The following is a 24,154-nucleotide window of genomic DNA, read 5'->3' as shown; positions in this document are numbered from 1 at the left end:
CACACACCCTGCAGAGCATCCTCAGTGCCACTGAGCCTCAGAGCTGCAGCACCACATTCCCAGTCTCCCAGTAAAGCTCTCTGAAAAGCTCCTCTTCTACCTCTGACCCCTGCTGTTCCTGCTCTTCAGGGATGGCACTTTCCAAACCTGAGCCTCTGCTTCATCCTGATGAGAAATGCAGTTTTTCCAGAACCAGCTTAGAACTCTAGGAACAAGACAAAGGAAGTGGCTCCTGCCCTGCTGGCCTGGCACAGAGCATGGAGGGAAAACCTGGAGTGAATTTGACAGTTATCCCTCCTCCATCCCTGCTGCAAGTCCCCCTCCTCACCCTCATCCATCACAGCACCGAAGTGCAAGCTTAACCTCCAAGGATGGTGCCTGAGTTTAAGCTCTGCACAGATTTAATTCTCATTATCATCTGCTCAGCTCCTACACCACACCTCCAAGGAACACATGAGCTGATGCAAGGAAGCAGAGAGGCCCTGAGGGTGGCACAGCTGTCACCTTCTGGGCTGGGCACTGCCCCAGAGCTGGCCATGCAGAGGTGAGAAGCCCCTGCAGCACTGGTTGGATGGCCCAGTCAGAAGGAGGGGCTCAGGAGCAGCTCCATACAGCAAAACCCATCCCTGTTCCCTCCTCCCTGTGCTCTTTAGACAAGCACAGAAAATGCCATTACAAGAACATTAGCAGCTGCAGGATTAAACACTCTAATGGCAGAAAATGAGAGTGCAAAGACAGCAGAGATAACCTTAACTCGGCCCCTGGCAGGCACGAGTTCTGATTGCTGTTTATGTATAACACTTCAGCCTGGAGCTAAATTAGCTTGGGAGTTAACTGCCTCCTGCCCTGCTTGGTGCACAAGGCAAGCTGTGCCACCACAGGAAAAGGAATGGGATATTACATGGGTTTTGACCAAGTTATTAAACTCCATACCTTGGAGAGACAGAACCTCGTCCTATAAAAGTCTGAGTCAATAAAGGCACTGGGAAACAGCGAAAATAGCAGAGGAGCACAAGAACAAACAAATATTACTTGGTGAGCACAGAACCTTCATGGTATTAAATTGAACTATAGGAAGGGGTGGCTGTTTCCATAAACACAAATACACCCTCGTCAAGGTTGGTCATCTCCTGATTTACATGCTCAGCTCTGCAACCTCCAAATCCCTTTAACAGGTTGCCCTTAAAAAAAAAAAAATAGCTCTGTGTAAAATGACTTTCATCTGCCTCCTGCCCACAACACACCCCTGTCCTACCCAGACAGCAGTGCCATCTGTGGCTCTGGTGACAAACTGGCCTATTTGGATGATGATGGAAACCTTTTTTTTGTTTTGTTTTGTTTTTTTTTTGTTTTTATCTCCTCCTGCCAATTTCCAGAAAAGAACCTTTGCTACTACATTTCATCTGGTTCTTTCAAGCTCGTGCTTTGGGGAGCAGGGGGAGGGGGGCTACCAATTGTGGATGCAATGTGAGAATTTTGATGAAGAAAAGCCTGATTTATAGATGGGGGGGAAAAAAAATTCAACACATTTGCACCTGCTAATCAAGGTAGCTATCCATCTCATTTATGCCACTGCTCCAGCAAGCCTGACAGCACAAAATCAGAGGCTGTTTCTTCCAGCATTTGGCCCTGAGGGACTGATTCTCCAGCAGGTCTCTTCAGCAATGCCCACAGAATGTGCAAGTGAACGGTTTTGTGCATACAAAGCAGGTAATTGTGCTCACAAATCAGGATTTGCATATGCTGCTGGAAAGGGATGCTCTCATGGAGGCTGGTGAGGGAGGCCAGCGAGGCAGCAAGCACTCCTGGATTGTACCCAGGGGGATCCCAGAGCGTGGCACGAGCAGCAGCACCAGCACTGCTCCCACATCTCTTCAAAATGTGGAGAGTGAGGAGAGCTGACAGCCAGTCCCACAAGACAACAAACCTGCCCTGTTCTGGTCTCAAACAGCACAGGCAGTGCCTGCCAGGAGCATGGGGGATGTTGGCTGAACATCTCCAGCCAAGGAGCACATGCTGCCCCAGAGATGTCCCTGTCCCATCTGATGTGGCAGCTGGGCATGGTCACTGTGTCACATTCCAGCAGTGCCCATTTGTCTCTGGATCTGCAGTCAGACCAAGCAGCCTGGCTGTTTCCAAGGCAGGAGGGATGAGGGAGATGACATTTTGCTCATGTGCAGATGTCACTGCTCCCTCTGAAACGCTCTGATGAGCTGGGGCTCCACAACACAGGTTTCAAATTTGTCAGGGGGGCAGCAATCATTTAATTACAGAGTGAGTCACACGACAGAGACGCAAGGGAAGGCAAATTAAGGTCAGGCAACAAAGTGGATTTTGGCATTTCCTAGTGTTTCAGAGCCTCTGTTTTCACTGGGAATTATTCTCCACACTGAAGCAGTACTGAGTGTCCAGGGTCACAAGACAATACATTGTGCAGACAAATCCCACCCCAAACTCCAACCCAAAGAATGTGCTGGGCTTGAGTGTCCCCAGAGAGAGCACGGGGACCTGGGGCTCTCTGTCCAAAGGTGTGCCAGGAGCCCAGGGCACTGCCACCAAGGATCCTGCTCACAGAGGTCTGTCTACACCCCAGGGAGCTTGGGACAAGGCAGATCCACACTGCCATGGGTAGGGCTGAAGGCAGATGAGCCATAAATGTGCTGGAGGGCTTCAGTGCTGGCTCTGCTGCTCTTCACAGGGGCAACTTTGAAGGCTCTCAGCCTCCAGAGAGGACAAACTTGAGTGCATCATTCTCATGGATGCTCTGTCCAGCCTGAGAAGGCAGAGGACAGGGGAATCCCTGGCACCCATCGCTTGGGATGCTCACAGAGAGGATAAAATCCCTGACCCGAAAAGGTTGAAATCCAGACAGGATTTATGTGCTGCCATAAAACCACAGGCCTTCCTCTCTCATGGTGATAAAAATAAATCACCCTTAAAAATAGAACGACATTAATAAAAATAAATCTGAAAGTACATGCAGTGTATCATGGGGTTACAGTCTGCCTCAGCCTGTGGGGAAACTTCTCTCCAGTTGAAGGCTGGTCAATGGTGATGAACAGACATGGTGCACAGGGTTATGTCCTGGGGTGCAGGGTCAAGCAGGTACTTTCAAAGGCCTAATTTCAGTTCTTGTGAAGTTTGGGCCTCTTAAGGGAGTTTTAGAGTTAGGCTATGAAGGTCATCAGCCCCATCAGCCAGTCCTGCTCGATCCATGTGGATCCAACTGGCGGAAACAGGAGGAAAATTCTGGTTTATTCATGTGCACACTGCCAGGTTGGAGAGAGGGGGAAGAAGCCTGTAGGAGCATCAGGGGGTAGGATGGTGGGGATGGACAGAGATGAGAGATCTCTGGAGCCAGGGCTGGAACTTGGGGTTCATTGCAAAGGGCCTGGGGGCAGGGCCCTGCTGGGAGCTGCCAGGCACAGCTCAGAGCAGGACTGAGAGAAGAGAGGGGAGAGAGGATGAGAGGGTAAGAGAGTAAAAGGGTAAGAGAGCGAGGTTCCCATTACAATACCATAAATCTTCTTCTGTGTTGAATATTCTGATTCTCACTAACCAATCCAGTACAAGATACAAATCCTACAGCATTTCCATACAGCCTATAAGAATCATTACATTACCATCCTATGTTACATTTTAAACCCTACAAACTCCTCTTTGGGCCCCTTCTGCCAAGCTGGCAGGGTCTGCTCTGCCCCTTGGGGCTGTCTGCAAGCAGAGGGTGTTGTTCCATCAAAAGGGGATCACCTTCAGCTGGCCACACCATTGTTTTCCAGTTGCTTTCATTTCAATCTCGCTTATAGATTCCATATTCTCAAAATCTTTTGCCAGACAATGATATTTATAAGGCTTTCCTGTTTCATCTTCCCCAACAGAAGGACAGATTTCAGGAGATGTACTCGAAGGCTGGGATACAGGATGCTCTGCCCCTGCCTGCCCAGGGACCATGGGCACCAGGGCTGGGAACGCAGAGCAGCTGCCGAGGTTCAGCTCCAGCACAACTCCCGGGATAATGAGCATCTCCCCCTTCCCTGCAAACCAGATCTGACACATCCTGCTCAAGCGTGGGGCATCCAGCAGGAGTGACAAGCTGCTCTGGGAGCTGGGGTCACAGCAGGAGCAGCAGCTGGGCTGGCATGGCAGAGCAGCAGCTCCTCACAACCGAGGCCACGGCAGGATCAGCCAGCCCTGCTCCCTGCCAAGGATGGGGCTGGCCAGGGGAGCCACAGGGCTCTTCCAGCAGGGCAGTCATGCTCTGCCTCCATACAGTGTCCCCACGGTTTCTGCTCTAGGCAGAGCTGTTTCTCTCCTCCTCTGAACCAGGGGACAGCTGAATGCATCTCCCCTCTCCCGCTGAGGTGCCTGCGCTTTGCCAATGCCTGAAACAAAAAATCCTTCTGCTCTGTGACATCTGGATGAGAAGAGCCTCCTCCTGCACCACCTCCATCTGTCAGCCTGGCTGTTGGCACCTCCCAGCCCTTCTTGGGGCTTTAGGTGATGCCCAGGGCTGTCTACACAGGGAATCCATGCAGCATCACCCTCCTGCTGCAGCCATGCCTGCCAAGCAGACAAGCCTTGAGGAACAGGAACACTAAGAAGAGAAGATTGTCTAGACCAGGAAAATGAGTTTGTAAGACCAAGTTCAGTATTTGCATCTCAGCTGAGCAGGGAGGGATGAGAACAAGGTCACCCCCCAGCACCCCATAAGGTGTTCATAACTCTGAAGGATTTCTTGTCCTAATCCATGTATTAATAACATTCAGGGGCTTTGGGAGGCTTAGGAAAAGCCTTCTCCACAGTGAGCCATCCTTTAAACCCTCTGGCAGAGCCAGACACCAACATCTTTACCTGCAGCCATGAACCTCATACACACATGGGTGAAGAAACTCATGGCTGAGGGGGAAGCAGCTCACATGGAGAGCTGGGACTAAGCTGGGATGGCACCCCTCTGCAAGGAGATGGAGTTTGGGTGCTCTTCAGACACTCAGCAAGCCAGGATCACCAGGGACAGGCATCCAGCCCAAGGCTGATGAGCCACTGGTGAGTCACAGCACAAAAACCCAGCACAGTCCCCAAGCCACCCTCTCATGCAATGTCCTGTCACCCTGTGTTGTTTCTGCTGTTCTCTGTGTTCTTGGCTCACTGCAGACTGCAGCACTCCCAGATGTCATCCAACAAAGACAGAAGGCAAGGTGAAATCTGTCCTTTGGCCAGCCCCACACCTGGCTCCCAGCAGGGCTGGCTGCTGCTCCACAGGCAGGCTCTGCACACCAGCAGAACAGCTCAGCAGAACCCTCACCTAGAGATGAGGAAGGATGGCAGAGCTCACAGCTCCACCAGGAAGGGCTGGAGGACACATCCAACCTAGGTAACCACCAGGCAGGGGCAGGCATTAATGGGAATTGTGGTGCTCTGCAGTGAAAATGGCCAGAGAAGGAATGGAGATGGGGTAAATTCACGTTTTCCAGACTGGACAGCAGAACAACCCAACTGAGAAGCAGATAAACAGCACGTGCCTGCAGCTGTCACATCAAAGAACTGGTAAATCCAGCATTCCAAATCCCCATCTTGTGCCCATCTTCTTCACACTTTGCTGGTAGGGGTCCCCACTTTGTGACCCTGCTAGCACCCCTCAGCCCCACCACCAGGCTAGAGCAGAGGTGAGCCATCAAAATGCCCAGTGACAGACCTTCTGCCTCACATCTCTGAGCTTTCCAAGGTTTCCACTCTCCCCCAGCTTCCCTTACCTGTGTCTTGGTCACAGAGCTGCTCACAGGCATCAGTGGTCCTCTGTCCACAGAGATCTCTCACCCAGGGGGATGTGGCATTGATCTGATAGTACAGGGACAGCTTGGCTGGGTTAAGCCAGTCAGAGATGTCCAGGTAGCTCCCCTCACTCACAACGAAGCTGCTGCCTGGGGGGAAGTGGGGAAAAAAGTGTGTTAGCTGAGTGTGGAAATCGGAAAGAAAAACCCCAAATGTGCATTTTGGCCCAACATCAGAGCACTGCACTCTTCAGGAGCTGCTGTGATAACAAGATCTGTAAAATAATAATGAGTTCACTGACAGCTGGTCCCAAAGAACTTCATTTGACCGTTCCTCTCCAGAGCAATGTGCTCCAGCAAATGGACCACCAGCTCTTCTGCCCTTGCACTGCTGGGATTTGATTCCCAGGTCTCTGCAGAAATGAGGACCAGTGTAATTACTCTGATCTGCAACCAGAGCATCACTGCCCCAGCTCAGGGAGGAGTTGTCCAGGAGGCACCTGGAGCTCAGGGCACAGATGGGCAGCAGCAGCAGCAGCAGGGCCTGTTCACCTCGTGTGGAAGGTGAGTGGATTGGCCCAACACACAACTTCTTGTGTGAGTTGTCCAATACCAGACACTCCCCCACCCTCTCCCCTCCTGTGAGTTACAAGTGAATTCCTGCCAAAAATATTTTCTTACAAAATCTTGTGCTTCTTTATTTTGTGAAATGTATTTTTCCCCACTGGCATCTGGGAATATGCATCATCTAATTAGCCAAATAGATTTTCAGTTCAGCCCAATCATTTCCTTATCTAACATCTGAGGCCCAGCATCGCTTGGGGGATTTTGCAGGCACAGAGGTCCTCATTAACTCTGATCTTCAATTACATTGATTATAAGACTGCCTCCATAACAGTGCTGCACAGATCAGAGAGGAGCCAAAAAACCTCTGCCATTAAGTGGTGTTTTGCAAAATTTACCATGGTAAAAGCCTCTAAAAAGAGGGGAGAAGGAACCTGCAAGGAATGGGCAAGGGGAAGTGCCAGGTAGTGCAGGAGCCCACAGCCACCTTTCCACTAAGTCAGAGGAATTGCAACGTGGGCAAAATTTGCAACCACTGTCAGAAGATCGAAATCCTTCTCAGAGATTACCCAGGGATAGCAAGTCTACAGATCCAGGGCCTATTGTCATGAAACTGTAAGGCTTATGGCCCTTAGTAAAGGACTAGGACACCATTCTTTGAAGCACCAACTCACTTTGATGAAAGCCAAGAGATTAAAAAAGCAGGACAATGAGCCTGCAGCAGCAGCCACCCCACATGAACCTGCTTGAACACAAACTCTGGATCTCCTTTTGAAGAGGATCCCTGATGCTTAGCAAGAGGGAGCCCTTCTCACCCTCCTCCTGCACCACATTAGCCATGCAAAGGATAAAACAAGCAGAGCCTCGAGTCAAGCATCCCAGTGAGTGACCTCATTTCCAGGCATCCCAAGATCTCAGCACCAGCCAAATCCAAGCCCTAATTTCCCATAAACTCGGGTCTTTGACACTCAGAGTGTTTATATACCATAAACATATTCACAGACACATGTCTAAACTCAAAGCCAATGGAGGCTGCCAAGCTACTGACTGCTCAAGCAAATGAGAATTAGACATCAGAGACACAGCAAGGCAGGAGCTGCCCCACCAAGGCTGCAGGATACATCTCAATCAGACACAAGGCAGCAGTAAATCATTGGCTAAACCCCCAGCACCACTGCAAAGCAGAGAAACACTGAGCACAAAGAAGTTTCTTAGAGCCACGTGGTTTTATCCCTAATTATTCTTTTCAATGAATTTTTAAAGATAGCCTTACATACCAATAACAACAACTGCTGCCTTCTTTTCCCAAACAGAAATGCATCCTGCACCCTTTGGGAGTGTTTACTATTTACATGTAGGTGTCTAAGTAGTAACCTGTCAATTTTGTTTTCCTCCTGATTTCTGCAGCTCCCTAATGAAGAGCAAGGCTTGGGAAGCACGTATGGTTGTTTTGAGACTCAGCTACAGACAACTCCCTCTGCACCCAAGGACTGAAGAGCAAAACCAGCAGCTCTTGATTAAATCCCTACTTAACGAACCCCACTTCTGGTCAAAATACAGCTTGGAAGTCACAGAAGTAAACCTGACACAAACCAGACACATCATTTGTGCCCAGAGGGATGGAGGTGGCTGGAGCTGGCCCAGGATCCTGGCCCAGGACCTGCTCCATGGGCAGGTGGGTGATGGAGGGGTGACCTCTGCAGCTCCCCAAAATGGAATCATTCAGGTGGAAAAGGCCTCTCAGGTCATCAAATCCAACTCTTCCCCCAGCACTGCCAAGGCAACCAGGCCATGTCCCCAAGTGCCACATCCACGCACCTTTTAAATCCCTCCAGGAATGGAGACTCCATCGCTGCCCTGGGCAGCTGTGCCAGGGCTGGACAACCCTTTACTCTGAAGAATTTTTTCTTTATATCCAACCTAAATGTTTCCTGGGAGAAGAGGCCAAACCCCACCTGGTTCCACCCTCCTGTCAGGGAGTTGTAGAGAGTGAAAGATTCCCCCCAGGCCTCCTTTTCTCCAGCTCTCCTAGCTGCTCCTCATCAGACTTGTGATCTGCCCCTTCCCTGACTCCAGGTATTTTGAAGATTAATTATTTATTATGATTTTAGTGAGTCTGATTGAGAAATCATTCTCATTATCAGGTTTTTATGGGGGTTTGTTTGTTTGTTTCTTTCAAAAGCAGCAGTGAAAACATCTCAATCCAAAATTCCTGAACTCAGGTTCAGTGTAAAATGGAGGTTTTTCTACCTCAGTCTGAAAAAAATGAAACCCATGGAAATTAAAGGTTTTCGTTTCCTTCCTCCTTCTTTCCCTCCTTCCTCCTCTTTATTTTCCTCCCTTTCCTTCCTTAAAGGAGGGAGGGAACAACTTCCAGCAAGGAAACTTCTCACATCTCTGAAGTTTAGTGTGTGGCAAGGTTTTGAGAGACATTCACAGACACCTTCATCACCTTCTCTCCCACTGAAAAAACAAACAAACAAACAAACACCCCAACCTTGATCCCTTTATAGCTTGCCTGTGAAATAAATAACAGAAAAAGGCACTCTACAAATATTTTGAAAGCTAAAATTCTGATGATTTCAAAGCCTTTTCACAAAATTTTTCTCTTCACTTTCAAAGAATCCACACACAGAAAACAGTATTTCAAAAGTCACCATCGTGTACATATCAAAACCACCTTGAAAAGCTCAGAAGGGGCACACTGAAGAACAAATTATTTTAGAAACTACCAAGAACAAACATTTTTTCCAAGTAAAAGCTGTTTCAAACACCTTCAGCTTGCTGGGAACATCACCTGGATTTGTTTTCCACAACTGCAGTCTCTGGATGGAGGGAAGGGGAGTGATGGGGAACTTGAGGGGGGTAGAACCCAGTACAAACCAGCGTCCTAAAACCTTCCTCAAGGACCTCAGACCCTACTAACTCACCCCCACACCCAGTTTGAAGCACCCCCTCAGCTGCAGTCCCCAGAGCAGGTGCCAGCACAGACACTCTGAAGACACTGGAGGGACTGTCCACCCTGCTGTTCCCACTGCCAACCTCCCAGGTGTCCTCCCAGACACAAATTTCACTCAAAGCCTTGCTGAAATCTCCCTTGAAGAGAGATGTTTAGGTCTGGGGGTAAAGCAGCCATCAACCAACCAAGTGAATACAGAAACAAAATGACAACTCTGCACCCAGCAGGAACCCCATTGCTGTGGCATTCACATTTTCTGAAAAAATCCCTTTGCCCAGGATTTTTCTCCTGGGAAGCTGAGAAGCCCCAGAGAAAAGGAATACAATTCTCATCTCATTTGCTTCTCCTGTGCTGTGCTCATGTGGAATGTGTTTGGAGATTGTTCACCCACAGGTGATTGTTCCATTGCATTCTGCTGGGAGTTGTTTTCACTCTTTGGCCAATCAGGGCCAAGCTGTGTCAGGACTCTGGAGAGAGTCACGAGTTTTCATTTTAATCTTTTTAGCATTCTGTAAGTATCCTTTCTGTATTCTTTGGTATAGTATTCCTTAATATAATATAGTATAATGGAGTAATAAATTTGCCTTCTGAGAACGTGGAGTCAGATTCATCATTCCTGCCTTTGTCGGGGCATTCCCTGCAAATACAATACCCCGTACCAGGACATGTCCCTCAAATGCTGTTGGAATTACAAGCCAGCCAATGCCATGGAGCAGTGTGGAGAACACCAGGACACAGCTACAGCCCCCTCCCAGCTCCACAAGGTCAAGCAGCCCCTCAGGGGATTGATTTGTTTGGGTTTCTGTGTGTGTGTTTTCCACTCCCCCCGTTGCCTCCCCAACGCTGATCAAAGCTGGAGGAGTTAAGGCAGCGTCAGAAGTTCATGTCTCTCATGTTGGGGTCTCCTTCAAAGTTCAGTGGAATTGCTTAAGCCCTGACAAAAGAGGCTTGAAGTTTTGACATTTCAAAAATCATTTTCAAGAACACAACAGGATAAAACAGCTCAGAAGAGATATCTAACAAGGGAAAAGAACAAAGCACCCAAAAGGAAGCCAAAAGGGTTTGGCTTTTCCTTTCTCTTTCTTTTCAAGGCAAAAGATCAAAATATAATTTTTTTTGAAGAACATCTATTTTTTCCTCCCTCTGCTCTTTTTTGTCATCTTTGGTCCATTCACTGTTTCTTGGCCAACAAAACTCCTTTTCATCTAAAATTAGTATTTTGTGTTGGGAAGCAACGGGAGGTCATACTATAGGTTGCTATTAATGTATCCAGCCCTATGCTATCATACAGTTCTAATCCTGTTACAGATAGTTTTTATAAACACTAGAGGAAAGATGATCCCTCTGGCTTCATTCTATAGGTACAAAGAATAACCCTATTTGATTTCTTTAGAGACCTTTTTTTTTCCCCTTGTTAAACTTGAAAGAACATTGCCCAAAGAGACAACTCCTCCCCTATCAGCTCTTCCCCTTGATCAGCTCTCCCTTCTTCTGTCCTGGGCCCAGGGCATGGAAACTTCTGCTTCTTAAATTTCTCCCAGAAAATGCCGAAGAACCAGACAGACTTTGGATGCCCAGGACACACATGTACTGACTTAAGCAAGGAAATGTGTATTGGGGCAGGACTGCACCCACAGACTAACACAGCACTCAGCTTCACCAGACCTCTCCTGCCCAGCACAAAACCAGGTGATTTGGGAATAATCTAAATAGTTTTAAGTCAAACTCTAAGTTCTAGTTTGAATCCAGGGACAGCATCACACCAGGTTAAGATCCAAGACAACCCTCTTTCCTCTTTTTTTTTTTCCAACTATTTCTCTCTTTGAACAAGGTGCAATTCTTAAACAGACAGTTACAATAGAAAGGTTAGAAAACAGCACAAGCCTATAGACACATCTTTCATTCAGTCCTCCCTCAGCTGAAGCACTCACAGTTTATATCTCACAGTGCTCCAGGGTGTATTTTCAGCACAAGAACTGCACCCCTGGGCTGTCACCTGCCCAGCCCAATGGTGATCAAACCTGGAGACCCCCATCCCCTTGAAACACCATTAATCCTGCCAGAGCTCTTCCACCCTGGCAAAGCAGAAGTCAATTAGCAGTACATGTCTGTGTGCAATTACAGCTCAAAGTGGCACCACCTTTCCTGTGGGAGGAGCAGGGCTACAATTTAAGTGTTAAATTACACTGCCTTGATCATTCTGACAGACTCTTTCTTTGGGTTTTCTTGTCAGTCAGTCTTGATTTCTCCAGGGCTGAGCTCCTGACAAACAACAAATGTATTTATAAGGCAGGTGATGGCTCAGCCAAGAGGGAATCTGCCCACCCTGCCTCGTGGTCAAGCTCATGCTGCAATGAGATCTCCCATGGCAGCTTTAGACAAATAGTGGAGGTGCTGGTAAGAGCACATTTCTGTCCTCAGAAGCCATCTGGGCCAGTAGTGGCTGAGACAGAAATGAGACTCCTGGAAAAAAAAAAAAAAAAAAAAAAAACAAAAACAAAAACAAAACCCCTTCTCCTTAATGCTCTGCATCTCCCAACTTCCACACTGCAGCCTGGGGCTCTCTAACAGTGATGCTCTCCAGATATCAGAAAAGGGTTCAGGGAAATCCAGCCTAAATCTGATCACATCACAAAGCACAGAGGAGCTGTGATAAGCTTGTTGTATGAATGCAGAATTCGATGTCTGCATCTCCATCTGTGGGAGGGAGAGCAAGTTAGCTGGTCAAAGATGTCCATCCCTCCCAAAGCAGAGGGTCAATGGTGTTGGTAAAGCTCAAGGAGGTGCCCACCCCTGTGGGGAGGGGGCATCTCTCAGGATGCAACACATCCCAGCTCTGAAGCAGCTCCTGCTTGTCACAGACATCTTTTCTGAAAAATCCTTTCCTTAGCATTTTTCCTCCTGAGAAGCTGAGAGGCCTCAGGAACAAAATGTAACCAATGGTTATCTGCTGCTGTGGAATGCAACAGGTGCATCTGGGATTGGTCTCATGTGGTTGTTTCTGATTAATGGCCAATCACAGCCCAGCTGGCTCAGATAGAGAGTCTGAGACAGAGCCTTTGTTATTCATTCTTTCCTATTCTATTCTTAGCCAGCCTTCTGATGAAATCCTTTCTTCTATTCTTTTAGTATAATTTTAATGTAATTTATCTCATAAAATAATAAATCAGCCTTCTGAAACATGGAGTCAGATCCTCATCTCTTCCCTCAACCTGAGACCCCTGTGAACACTGTCACATCTGCTGACACCATCCAAATGCCAATGCCAATCCAACACCAATCCAACACCAATCCAACACCAATCCAATGCCAATCCAACACCAATCCAATGCCAATCCAATGCCAATCCTGCTGGCTTTGCCCCAGTCAGTCCTGCAGAGGACAAGGAAGAACATTTGGCTTCCCTGCCCCAGGAGCTGGGAGTGCCTCTGGCAGGCCCAGGGCTGGGGAGCTGGGCAGCAGCTGAGCAGGTTCACCAGCCTGTCAAAGGCACGATAAAAACATGATGTACTTCAGCCTCCAGAACCTGATTAGTTCTTCATGCAAAGAGCGTTCGTGCTGTAAAACCGTCTTGGAATCCCTTTGATCCATGCTGATACAGTTCATAAATTGATGTTAATATTTAGAGTTCATGTCTGGTAACACTGCAGCCATTTGCTCACATTTTCTTGCCAGGCAAGCAGACAGGGGAGCAGGAGTGAGCTGTAACACAGGCACCGAGGTGACCCTGCTGATTACAAGCTGCTGAAATAAAATGCAATTTGTAAAGCTGCCCCCAAACACGGCCACCTTACATGAAACACACAGGGCCTGGAGCAGCCAGACGTGACACTGAGTCTGCAAGAAAGTGTTGCTTCTGTCAGAGCCCTGACCCAGGTCTCCAGAGAGCAAAAAACCCTGGGAGGAGAAAACAGCACAAGAAAAAAAATATTTTAAACCAACTCCTTCTGCTGATTTCAGAGGGGACTTATGGGTCTGGGAACAGCTGGTGAACATGGGAAACCCCAAATTCAGAATCTTCCTGAAAGCCTGAAAAAATCACAACATCACAGAATGCTTTGGGTTGGAAGGGTGGAAGGGACCTTAAAGATCATCTTGTTCCACCCCTTTCCCATGGGCAGGGACACCTTCCACTGGACCAGATTGCTCAGAACTCCACCCAGTCTGACCTGAGATAGCTTTGAGACCAGATCTCTTTCTCCATCCTGGCACAAACCTGGGGAGCTTCACCTGTAAATCAGAGAGCGTGTCCAGCTTCTCCTTGCTGCCAAAGGGGATGGGGACACAGCCAGTCCCCCACTTCCCGTGGCTCATCTCTGTGTGGCCACATGTACAGCACATCCTAAGTGCCCTGAGGGCACGAGGCAATGCTTGGTCACCTCCAAGAGCTGCAGAAGATTGAGCAGGAAATGTCAAAAACAAACAGTTTAAAACCAACACATTTAATTAAAACCAAAATGAGAAGTTGTTGTGAGTCCCAACAATTGCAGTCTGCAGAGCAGTCTTCAGGGAAAATTAACACAGGCTGCTAATAGCAGCATCCAATTCAGCAGCATCTTGGAGGAAACAGTGGTGGGGGAAGGTAGGAAATAATCTGCAGATGAAACAATTACTGATCAGCTGCGTGGCAAGGACAGCACGGCATCGTTCAGGCAGGCAGACGCAGATGCAGGAGATTAAAAGAATAAACAAAAAGCAGCTCCCTCCACCTCTCTGTGCCATCTTGTCAGATGCTCCAACCCAAAACACGGTCTTGAGTAGAAATTCCACTTCAGCTGGCCCCTTGGCTTTGCAAGGGGGGCCCTGGGTTTGCTCTCAGGGCAGGGTTCATCCTGGGAGAGGAATCCACACTTGCAGGAGGGACAGACCCAACACACGGGCAGCTCATCAGGGTGGGGACACTGCCCACACCGAGCTCTGATCCCACAGAGGATCCCTGCCTGCCCACACCATGCTCTGATCCTACAGAGGATCCCTGCCTGCCCACACTGAGCTCTGATCCCACAGAGGATCCCTGCCTGCCCACACTGAGCTCTGATGCCACAGAGGATCCCTGCCTGCCCACACCATGCTCTGATCCCACAGAGGATCCCTGCCCGCCCACACCATGCTCTGATCCTACAGAGGATCCCTGCCTGCCCACACCATGCTCTGATCCCACAGAGGATCCCTGCCTGCCCACACCATGCTCTGATCCCACAGAGGATCCCTGCCTGCCCACACCATGCTCTGATCCCACAGAGGATCCCTGCCTGCCCACATCATGCTCTGATCCCACAGAGGATCCCTGCCTGCCCACACTGAGCTCTGATCCCACAGAGGATCCCTGCCTGCCCACACCATGCTCTGATCCCACAGAGGATCCCTGCCTGCCCACACTGAGCTCTGATCCCACAGAGGATCCCTGCCTGCCCACACCGAGCTCTGATCCCACAGAGGATCCCTGCCTGCCCACACCATGCTCTGTGCACCACTCTACACCCATCCAAAGCCCAGAAAGGCGCAGAGGCATCACCACAACTTCCCTGGCACACACCTCAGAAGAGGAGGGTAAAAGGCTGTAAATGCCCTGAAATGTCTTTGACAAAAACCTGCTTTATGCCCTTTGCTTTATTTCCACTTATAAAACAAAGCCCTACAAGCCCCTTGCTAAAGGCAGCTCTTGCTTCCCTCTGCACCACTGGAGGATCTCACCCACCTCTCCCACTAAAGTACAAACATCCACCCACACCGTATATAACCTCTCACAGGCTGTAAAAATGGGAAGCTTTAATTGATACTATATTTCACAGTGTTGTGCAGCAAGGACGTACTCCAGGCTGAGCCCTCCAGAGTATCTTTCTCCACCCTGCCTTCCCTGCAAGCCATTCCCGTTGCTCCAGCTCTACTTTTTTGAATTATTACTTACAAGAAAAAAAACAAAAACAAAAAAACAACTATTGAATGTAGAGCTGAGTGGCTCCCATATTCATAAGAGGTTTTATTACTCAGATGGAGGGACTCTCTTTCCTTTCTTCCCCCCTTTGACACAGCTAAAGGGTCCTCTAAATAATGCCTTGCATTTTCATATCCTCATAAAAGCCACTACAGTTCTTTCCATAAATCTGAGCCACCTCTGAAATGAGAACAATTCCTCCTGCTCAGCACGGACAGGGGCTGCCTCGAAACACAAACCCTGGAGCAGCAGAAGGGAGGAGAGGATGCTCCAACACTGTGTTCGAATAGAGAGGATTTAGAGGCTCCAACTAGTTTCTGGGAAACAGGAGGTCCCAGCCCTCCCCACCAGCCACAGCAGCTCCTGGCAGGCTCTCCTTGATCCAGCTGCTCCATGAAGTGAAGGCACAGCAGCTGTGCAAGCCAGGCAATAACTGCTCAGCAGGGAGCGAGGCAGGGGCACCCCATCAAATGAACAAAAGGAAGAAAACAAACTGAGGGAGAAATAAGGGCAGTGGAGACAGGCTGGTTATTATAGAACTGCTGCTTGGAATATATCCTCCCAGCTTGGCAGCCAGTTGGCTTCTGGTGCCAGTCCTTCCCCTCCCCTTTCCCACCCTGCCACTCCAGCAGGCTCTGGAGCTGCTTTCTCTAACGCCATTCTTGCTGCAGCAGGGAAAGCTGCTCTTCTCCAAAGCTGCAGACATTTGGGGAGGCTTCCCCCCTCTTTCTTTTCTTGGCTCTGGCTGCTGGCACGCCAGAACTGGCTGGCATCTATTTAAAGTTTCCTTCAAAGCCGAGTTCTCATCGTCTAGGAGAGCGATTTCTTTCAGCCTCTGCCTTTGTTTGGCTTCTCCTGCAGAGGTGCCGGTAGCAGCTCCGCTTTCAGCTTTTCCTTGGCTCCTGGTGCCTATTGAAATCCCACATTTCAAAAGGGAAGGAGAGGGCACCGCTCCCTCGTGTGGGAACATCTCCTGTGAATGCACCGTGGCTGCCTTATCATCCTGTGCAGCCCCAAAGGGAGCAGCTTTGGGAACCAGACGATTTCAGCGCGCACAGACACCCGCGAGACGCGGAGCCACCGTCGGGTGCCACACCAGAAGCTGCTGCAAGACTGATCAAAGCTCCCAGACTCTGCCAGGCCAAACACATCAGCTCTGTTGTCACCTCGATGCCACAGGGATGCTGATGCCAACCCCCTGTAAAAAATCCACATTTAATCCCCCACAGGAGATCTCCAGGGAGGAGCAGGTCCTCTCTTCTCCAGCAGCATCAAACTGCAGGTGCTGAGCCTTGGCAAACACATCCAGCCACACTTTTCCTGGGTCTCATTGAAATTTCCCAGCCCAGCTCAGTTCTGTGATGTCTTTAAATGCTTTGTAATATTTTGCTGCCAGTTGGGTGGCGCCTTGGGATTTGTTGTTATTCAAAAAGAAGGGACAACTTTTAAGAGCTTTTTCTCTTCCCAAGCAAGAGACTGTCATCACATAAAATGCTGAGATTTCAGGGAAAGTGATAGCCACTGCAAAATGTCTTGGCTGCTTCTGTGTGAGGAATTTGACTGTTTCTCATAAAAAATATTTTAAAAGTTTTTGCAGTTTGTAATTATATTTTACAGTTTCATTACAAAGCTCATTTTAATTCTTCTCCAAACCGTTGTTACCAGTCCTCTTGCCACTTTCTCTTCAGAAAAGTCATTAAGTCGGGACTGGAGAGCATCCCATTTCCCCCAGTTTCAAGGATATTAATCTGCTTTATTGGTATTTCATTGTCATTTTCATTCGAGTGTTCCCTGCATTTGCATAATTTGCATTGCCACCCCTTTCCTGGTGACAAGCACAGGTTCAGCTTTCCACTTCCATTCTGTGGAGTCTCATTGCATTTTGTTTATTTTCTTTTTCAGGACTCACTGTCTTTCCTGGGCCAGAACCACAAGCTGGGAGCAGGATGCTGAGGTCCTGTCTCCATCCCTGCCTTCCTGGCTGACCTTCAGCCAGCACCAGAACCAGAGTGAGCTCCCAGTCCAAGTGCTGAACTGGCCAGTGCCCATCCCAAGGGGACACAAGTTAGCATTGGAGCAACCTCATGCCCCAAATGCAGGAGTTTCTGTTCTCCAGCTACTTGGAACCATCTGAGAAGATTTCAAATGCTCATGTGTGGCTTGGACAATCATTAAAACCTTTTAGAAACAGGTCAAGGTGTAGACAAATCCCCTGTTTCAAATCCTTAAATCACAGAATGGTTTGGCTTGGAAGGGACCTTAAACATCCTCTTGTTCCAACCCTCTGTCATGGGCAGGAGCACCTTCCACCAGACCAGATTGCTCAGAGCTCCATCCAAACTGGCCTTGAACACTTCCAGGGATGTGGCATCCACACCTTGATGCTATCTTCATGTCTCCACTGCACTGAACTCATGTTCAGTTCCTCCAATGTGTGAACACAAAGTAGACGCTCTCCTCCTCTTTCCTACAAGCTGTGACCCCTGGGCTATCCCAGCTACCCAGAGACCACTCTTAGCAGGGCTAATCCCACTTCAAACACACTGGTGACTCCTGTTCTGCCATGGAGTAATGATTTCAACCCCTCCCCACTGGCCCCTGCAGCTCTCATGCCACTGAGTGTCTTTAACCATCTCCCCAAAACAGTAATCCCCCAAGAGCTGCCCTCCACTCCAAAGCTCCCAAAGCAGGGAGCTGTCCCAGAGCTGGCTGCACCAGGACACCCCAGCAGCTGGTGATGCACTGGCTGCATGCAGCGCATTTCTGGCAGAGAGAAAGTGCCCATCTGCATGCCCCAAGCAGTGAGATGAGTGCAGGAGCTGAGGAATTGGAACTGACTGAATAATGGGTCCTGTCTGCTGGAAGAAAATGAAATTTGCCCTCATGTTACTGAAAACTTGCACTCGACGCTCACTGCACATTATAAAGAAAAGGTCAGTGAAACACAACAAATGCAAGGAGCCCAGTTGGAGAAAGCAATAAATAGTGACAGCAGCACTTGTCTAATTTATCAAAGCATCTGTGCTCTTGCTCAAACCCCAGCAATTTCCCTCCATGCAGCTGCAGGGGCTGGGATGAGCAGCTCTGCTGCTGCAGGACAAAACAGCTCTGCTGCTGCCTGTCTGTGCAGCTCCCAGGGCTCCTCAGCGAGTTTGGAGGAGAACAGAAATATCCATCAGACACAATTAGCACCAATGATAACAACGATTATATTAATTGACATGACTGAGATTTTGGCCTCAGGCTTGCAGATGTGCCTGTGGAAAGGGAGATCCCTGCAGTCAAAGACAGCTGGGGCATTCCTAAAGAGAGGAATCTTCATGTCCCAAACACACCCAGAGGGGCAGCAGGAGGGTGGGGCCACAGAGAGCAATGCACAACTTTCCCAGGCATTGTCCTGGGGAAGGCTGTGAGAAGATCAGAGAAAAGAATGAGAAACAATTCTTATCTTAACCTGCTGTACCTGTTGTGAACATGTGGAATGTGTTATGGAGATTTGTTCACCAAAGGGTGGTTTCTTAATTGGCCAATGGTGATGGTGTTTGGATGGATTGACCAATCTGGTCTGACTGTATCAGACTGTCTGTGAGGGCAATGCATTGTATTTGCAGGGAATGCCCCATGAAGGCAGGAATGATGAATCTGACTCCACGTTCTCACAAGGCTAATTTATTACTTTATGATACTATATTATATTAAAGAATACTATACTATATTATATTAAAGAATACTATACTATACTATACTATACCAAAGAATACAGAAAGGATACTTACAGAATGCTAAAAAGATAATAATGAAAACTCCTGACTCTTTCCAGAGTCCTGACACAGCTTGGCCCTGATTGGCCAAAGAGTGAAAACAACTCCCAGCAGAATGCAATGGAACAATCACCTGTGGGTGAACAATCTCCAAACACATTCCACATGAGCACAACACAGGAGAAGCAAATGAGGTAAGAATTGTATTCCTTTTCTCTGAGGCTTCTTAGCTTCCCAGGAGAAAAACCCTGGGCAAAGGGATTTTTTAGAAAATGTGAATGCCACAGCTATGGAGCTCTTAATAAGTATAGTATAACAAAGTGATGGATCAGCCTTCTGGAATCATGGAGTCAGTGCTAATTATTACCACAACAGGAATGCCACGCCACGACAGGAGGGTCTTACCATCAGCAATGAAGTGCTCAGGGACATGGAGCGTCACCTTGACGGTCAGCGGGCAGGAGAGCTGCGAGCCGCACACCACGGCCAGCACGCAGGAGCTGACCGCGATCAGCGTCAGCGCCGTCTTGTTCACAGGGCTCTTCGTGGAACCTGCAAGGCACACACAGCCGTGGGTGGGTGGGGTCCAGAAGGGAAAGCTGTACCCAGGGCTTTGTCAGCAGAGGCCAGGGAGAACCAGCACGGGGAAGGCAGGCATGGAAAACAAGGATGGGAGCTCAGCAGGAGGAGGCTGCACAGCCCAGACTCCCATGGCATGGGGCTTCATTTGGCTAGAGGAGGGAACCTCTCAAAAAAACCTGCTCAAAGCCCTCTATAGACCCTGTCCCTGGGAACTTCTCCTCCCTGGAATCACTCATCACACCTGCAGTGCTTCCCTGCTGAAACCACCATCATTTCTTGTCAATATTGGTTGGCTTGGCCAGCCACTGTGAAACCCTGTGGGGCAGGACCTGAGGTGGTTAGGAGAGCAGTGGCTGCTCCTAGGATGGCTCAGGGGCTGGGGTCTACTATGTGATAAGAATGTGCTTGGTGTGCCATTGAGGGTTAGATATTTTCTTATAGGTAGAGGCTCAGTAGGAGCACAAAGACATAAGTCAGATTATCACTATTGCTACCTCTAGGATAGTTAGAAAGAAGAGAACTAGTAGAGTTAGGAGCAAAACTGCTGGTATTGTGGAAAATAGGGCTGTTGTGGCTGTAGAGATGAGTTGGATGAGAAGGTTGAATCACCATCAACAGCAGCTGGGTAGGTCAGAATCCCCAGGTTTCATAGGGAATGTGGGGAAGCTGTGCAACACAGAGAGACCTGGCTGGCCCAGAAGATTCAGCTGCTCTTATTGGATGCAGACTGGGAATGTCAGGTGTCCAAATGAGACCCTCTCTACTGATGGAGATGACCAAGAACTGTCCCAGACCACCATCAGGTCTCCACTGCCCAAGCAAGGAGTGCTTGGAGCCTGCACCCTTGAGGCACCTCTGATCCCCCTGGACCTGGGGGCTGCCCCACTGCTGCTCTGACTGCACTGCATCCCCCACAGCCCCCTCACCTTGTGCCAGCACCCTGCTCTGCTCCAAGATAGCAACAAACACCTCACAATGTTCCTTCTCCAGGGCTGTGGATGCACCACTTGGAGAGTGTGTCCATGGCAAGCAGAGCCCAGCAATGAGCCCAGAGGCTGCACAGCCCATTCTGGTGCAAGCTGAGATGACCCAGCTGCTGGCAGAGCTGACCACAGCCCCTGCTCAGGATTCAGGTGAGGACACCTCTTGATTTTTGGAAGCAGCCTCTCCCCACTTGGACCCCAGCCCTTGTCACCTCATCAGCAAAGCGAGATTTAAAAAGCATCAGTTTGAAAACTGAATTGGAAATGGATCCAAGTTACCCCTTGCACACCCTGTGATTTGCCTAAAGCTGCTGCTGGAGGTGCTGGGGCCAGGCCAGGACCTCATGCTCAGCACAACCTGTGCTTCCCCTGCAGGCCACCAAGCCCCACCACAGCATCCCCAGGCTGGAGCCTGCACAGGGGATGCTCCAACCAGGGTTTGTAGGACAGGAGAAGTGGCTGATCTGCTGGAAAATACCCCCATCACTGAGACCAACAGGAACAAGTAAATTGATTATTTATGAAGCATCTTTCCTTATGCATGGATCATCTAAACAGCCATCCCACTCCTATTTCACAGCTTTAGTGCCAATCCTCTGCGCCCCTCACCTTGCAATCCTCTTTTTTTTCTTTTCCAATCTTTATTCATATCATCAGCATAAGTTAGCACTTCCATGGGAGGCAAAATCCTCCTCTTGCTGGGCATACTGTGCCTGCCACAACCCCTGCTTGGCTTGAAGTTATGACACGAATGCAAAAAAGAAAAAAAGGGGGGGGGAAAGGGAAAAAAAAAAAAGCAAGGAAAAAAGCCCCCATGAGAATAAGTGGATGAAATCAAATATACAATGGACCAGACAACGCTGAATTTCACCCTTATAAATCACCTTTCAATCCAGGGTCTTAAAGTGCTTTGCAAACATTAAATCATAAATCCCTTATGAGTGAGACAAGCATTATCCCCTTTTCACAAAGAGCCCAAATCCCAGGTATGATGGCAGCTTTCACCAAACTGCAGCCAGAGTGGAGCTGGAGGAATTAGGATTTCCCATCCCCATTGGTCCATGTGGCTTCTTCTCTCCCCATGACTCAGAGGAGAGCAGCACAGGGGCTTGGAACAGCAAAAATCCTTTCACACTCCCATGAGTTTGAGCTTGGCTGCTCAAGGAAAGGGACAATTGCTCCAAGTCTCCTGTAACTCCCTTCCCTCCTGCACTCTCTCATTTCCACCACTGCTAATCACTGACCTCTAGACGTGCCTCATGTTTGGTTTTGACCAAGTGAACCACAACAAGGGGGCTTCTGCTCGAGCTGAAATTGGGTTTCCAGCTCAACTCTTTATTGTTCACGACCAGTTAGCTGCCAGGTTTCAAGGGAGACTGCTGGAAAAGCACTTAAAGAGAGGGACTGGGATTTTGTTTTCTATCTCTTTCCCTGTTCTGCAGACCACTGATGCTCCAGCATTGCTGTGCTGTATTTAAACACCTATCTGGAGATAATCAGCTTCACTCCAAGCCTTTAAAACCACAAGCAAATGTATTTTCAGCAAGGCCCTGCTAACCAAACCCATCTCAGCAGTTTCTCCAGGGCTGCACCCTGGTCCAGAAGTGAGACAAACTGATCCCTTCCTTCTTCAGCCCAGGGAAAGGATCCAAACCCAGCTCAGTAGCTCAGGCAGCCCCAAATAAACCCAATGCCACAAATGAGAGGTTGGCCTGGCTAAGCCTGGGCTCTCCCTCCTCTCCTTGTCATCTCCAGGCTTTCAGGGAAGTGTCTGAAGAGCAGATTTGTAACTCCAGGTGCACCAAACAAGCTGTATCAAAGCCTTTTACCAAGAGGAGAAAGCTGAGTGGGGAATACAAGAGTTATATGAATGGTTGAGAGCCCTAGCACCAACAGAACTCCTGGTTTGGGTCTTGTGGGGTTCAAAAAGCCCAGGGGGAAGATGGTAAAGATGGAAGATGGTAAAAAGCCCAGGATGGAAGAGGATATAGAGGTGATCTCTCTATATCCTTAATCAAAGGTGTTTCTGTAGTGTTCTGAGAGGTTGCAGCAAAGTGAGTGAGTTTCTGAGTGCTCACCCAGGCAGTTTTGAAGGGGAAAACCTGGACCATGGGGATTCCCAGGGAGTCTGCACCCAAGCAGTGGGCAGGGCACACCACCAGGATGAAAAACAGGAATAAATTACTTCTATCCAGAGAGAAGCAACTTCTCCCCACAGCCCACAAAATCCAAGGAGAGAAAAGCAGAAAGGAAAGGCAAAGTGCTCCATTTCAGGGCAGAATCATACCTGCCATGCTCCCTGCTGGTGATCCAAGGGTGGCTTAATTAGACTGGCAAACAAGAGGAGGGTCCAGCACCGTGGTCACAAGGACTCTGGCCACCACCATCTTCCCCATCCAGGATTTTTTTGTCTCCCCTCAAACCCCAGTGCGAATTATCCTGGTGAGGATGTGAGTCCCTGCTCAGAAACCGCTTGCAAAGCACCACATTCCCCTGAAGATTTTGCACCTGCTGCAAGATGAAGATAAATTCAAAGGCACTGGTGTAAACACTCAGCAAACAGCCCCTCCAAACGCACCGTGTCTCCTTTGAAATATCATTTCCTCGTGCATTTAATTACTCACTGCTTTGTACACTTTCCTTTGCCTGCCCAAAAGACAAGGAGGGGGGAAAAAGCCCAACTAAACTCTGGGCTCAATTATTCTTAATATTGGCAGTACTGCCTAAATTTAGGGGGGAGAAGAAAGAAAAGAAAAAAAAAAGAAAAGAAAAAAGAGAAAAGGTGTGTTCAGAACACGTATGGATTTATGAGCAACACAAATATCCCGTGTTCTCAGTAATATGCTGTTTCTAAATCAGGCTCATAAATACATGCTTGGGAGATTAGTCTATAAAAAAAAAATAAACTTTAATTACCCCCTCTTTATCAGCACACAGCCCGTGGTGTTAACCATATGTGGGTGTTAAACGCCAAGTGCTTTGCAATCTTCCCCACCCCCCGGGAGACAATGGCATCGCAGGGAACGCTCCGTGGCCACTCGGATATGGAAATGTATTCCCAGCTCCAAAGGAGGACGGGGCTGGGGAGAACAGCGAGTGCTGGGAGTGCTTAGCAACCCCCGCTGAGCTGTGCTGCATGCAGAGCACCCAGCTCGGGGACAGCAGCATCCCCTGGGGACACCCAGCCCAGCCCAGCCCCGCCCAGGCCAGGCCAGCTCGGGGACATTAGCACCCCTGGGGGACAGCAGCAGCACCCCTGGGGGACAGCCAGCCCAGCCCAGGCCAGGCCAGGCCACCTCGGGGACATTAGCACCCCTGGGGGACAGCAGCAGCATCCCTGGGGGACAGCAGCACCTCTGGGGGACAGCAGCACCCTGGGGGACAGCAGCACCCTGGGGGACAGCAGCATCCCTGGGGGACAGCTAGCTCAGCCCAGCCCAGCCCAGCTTGGAGGCAGCAGAACCCCTGGGGACAGCAGCATCCCCTGGGGACAGCCAGCCCAGCCCAGTCCAGGCCAGGCCAGCTCGGGGACATTAGCACCCCTGGGGACAGCAGCATCCCCTGGGGACAGCAGCATCCCTGGGGACAGCCAGCCCAGCCCA

General features: G+C 49.2%; 1 protein-coding gene across 1 annotated transcript in view; it reads right to left on the bottom strand.

Moving 5' to 3' along the window:
• Nucleotides 1–24,154, bottom strand: part of ASTN2 (astrotactin 2) — a 351,565-nt gene that overhangs the window by 204,755 nt on the left and 122,656 nt on the right. Inside the window, exons 6-7 of the mRNA XM_071453747.1 lie at nucleotides 19,393–19,539; nucleotides 5,751–5,918 (exon numbers count right to left, since the gene is read on the bottom strand). Coding sequence (XP_071309848.1) covers nucleotides 5,751–5,918; nucleotides 19,393–19,539 — 315 coding nt within the window. The remainder of the gene's footprint in view (nucleotides 1–5,750; nucleotides 5,919–19,392; nucleotides 19,540–24,154) is intronic.

The sequence above is a fragment of the Agelaius tricolor genome, unplaced genomic scaffold, assembly GCF_023055355.1.
Source record: "Agelaius tricolor isolate 1412-34295 unplaced genomic scaffold, bAgeTri1.0.p SCAF_37, whole genome shotgun sequence".
Classification (NCBI taxonomy): Eukaryota; Metazoa; Chordata; class Aves; order Passeriformes; family Icteridae; genus Agelaius; species Agelaius tricolor.
The sequence above is the reverse complement of the archived record's forward strand: the minus strand, read 5'-3'. Positions and strand labels throughout refer to the sequence as shown.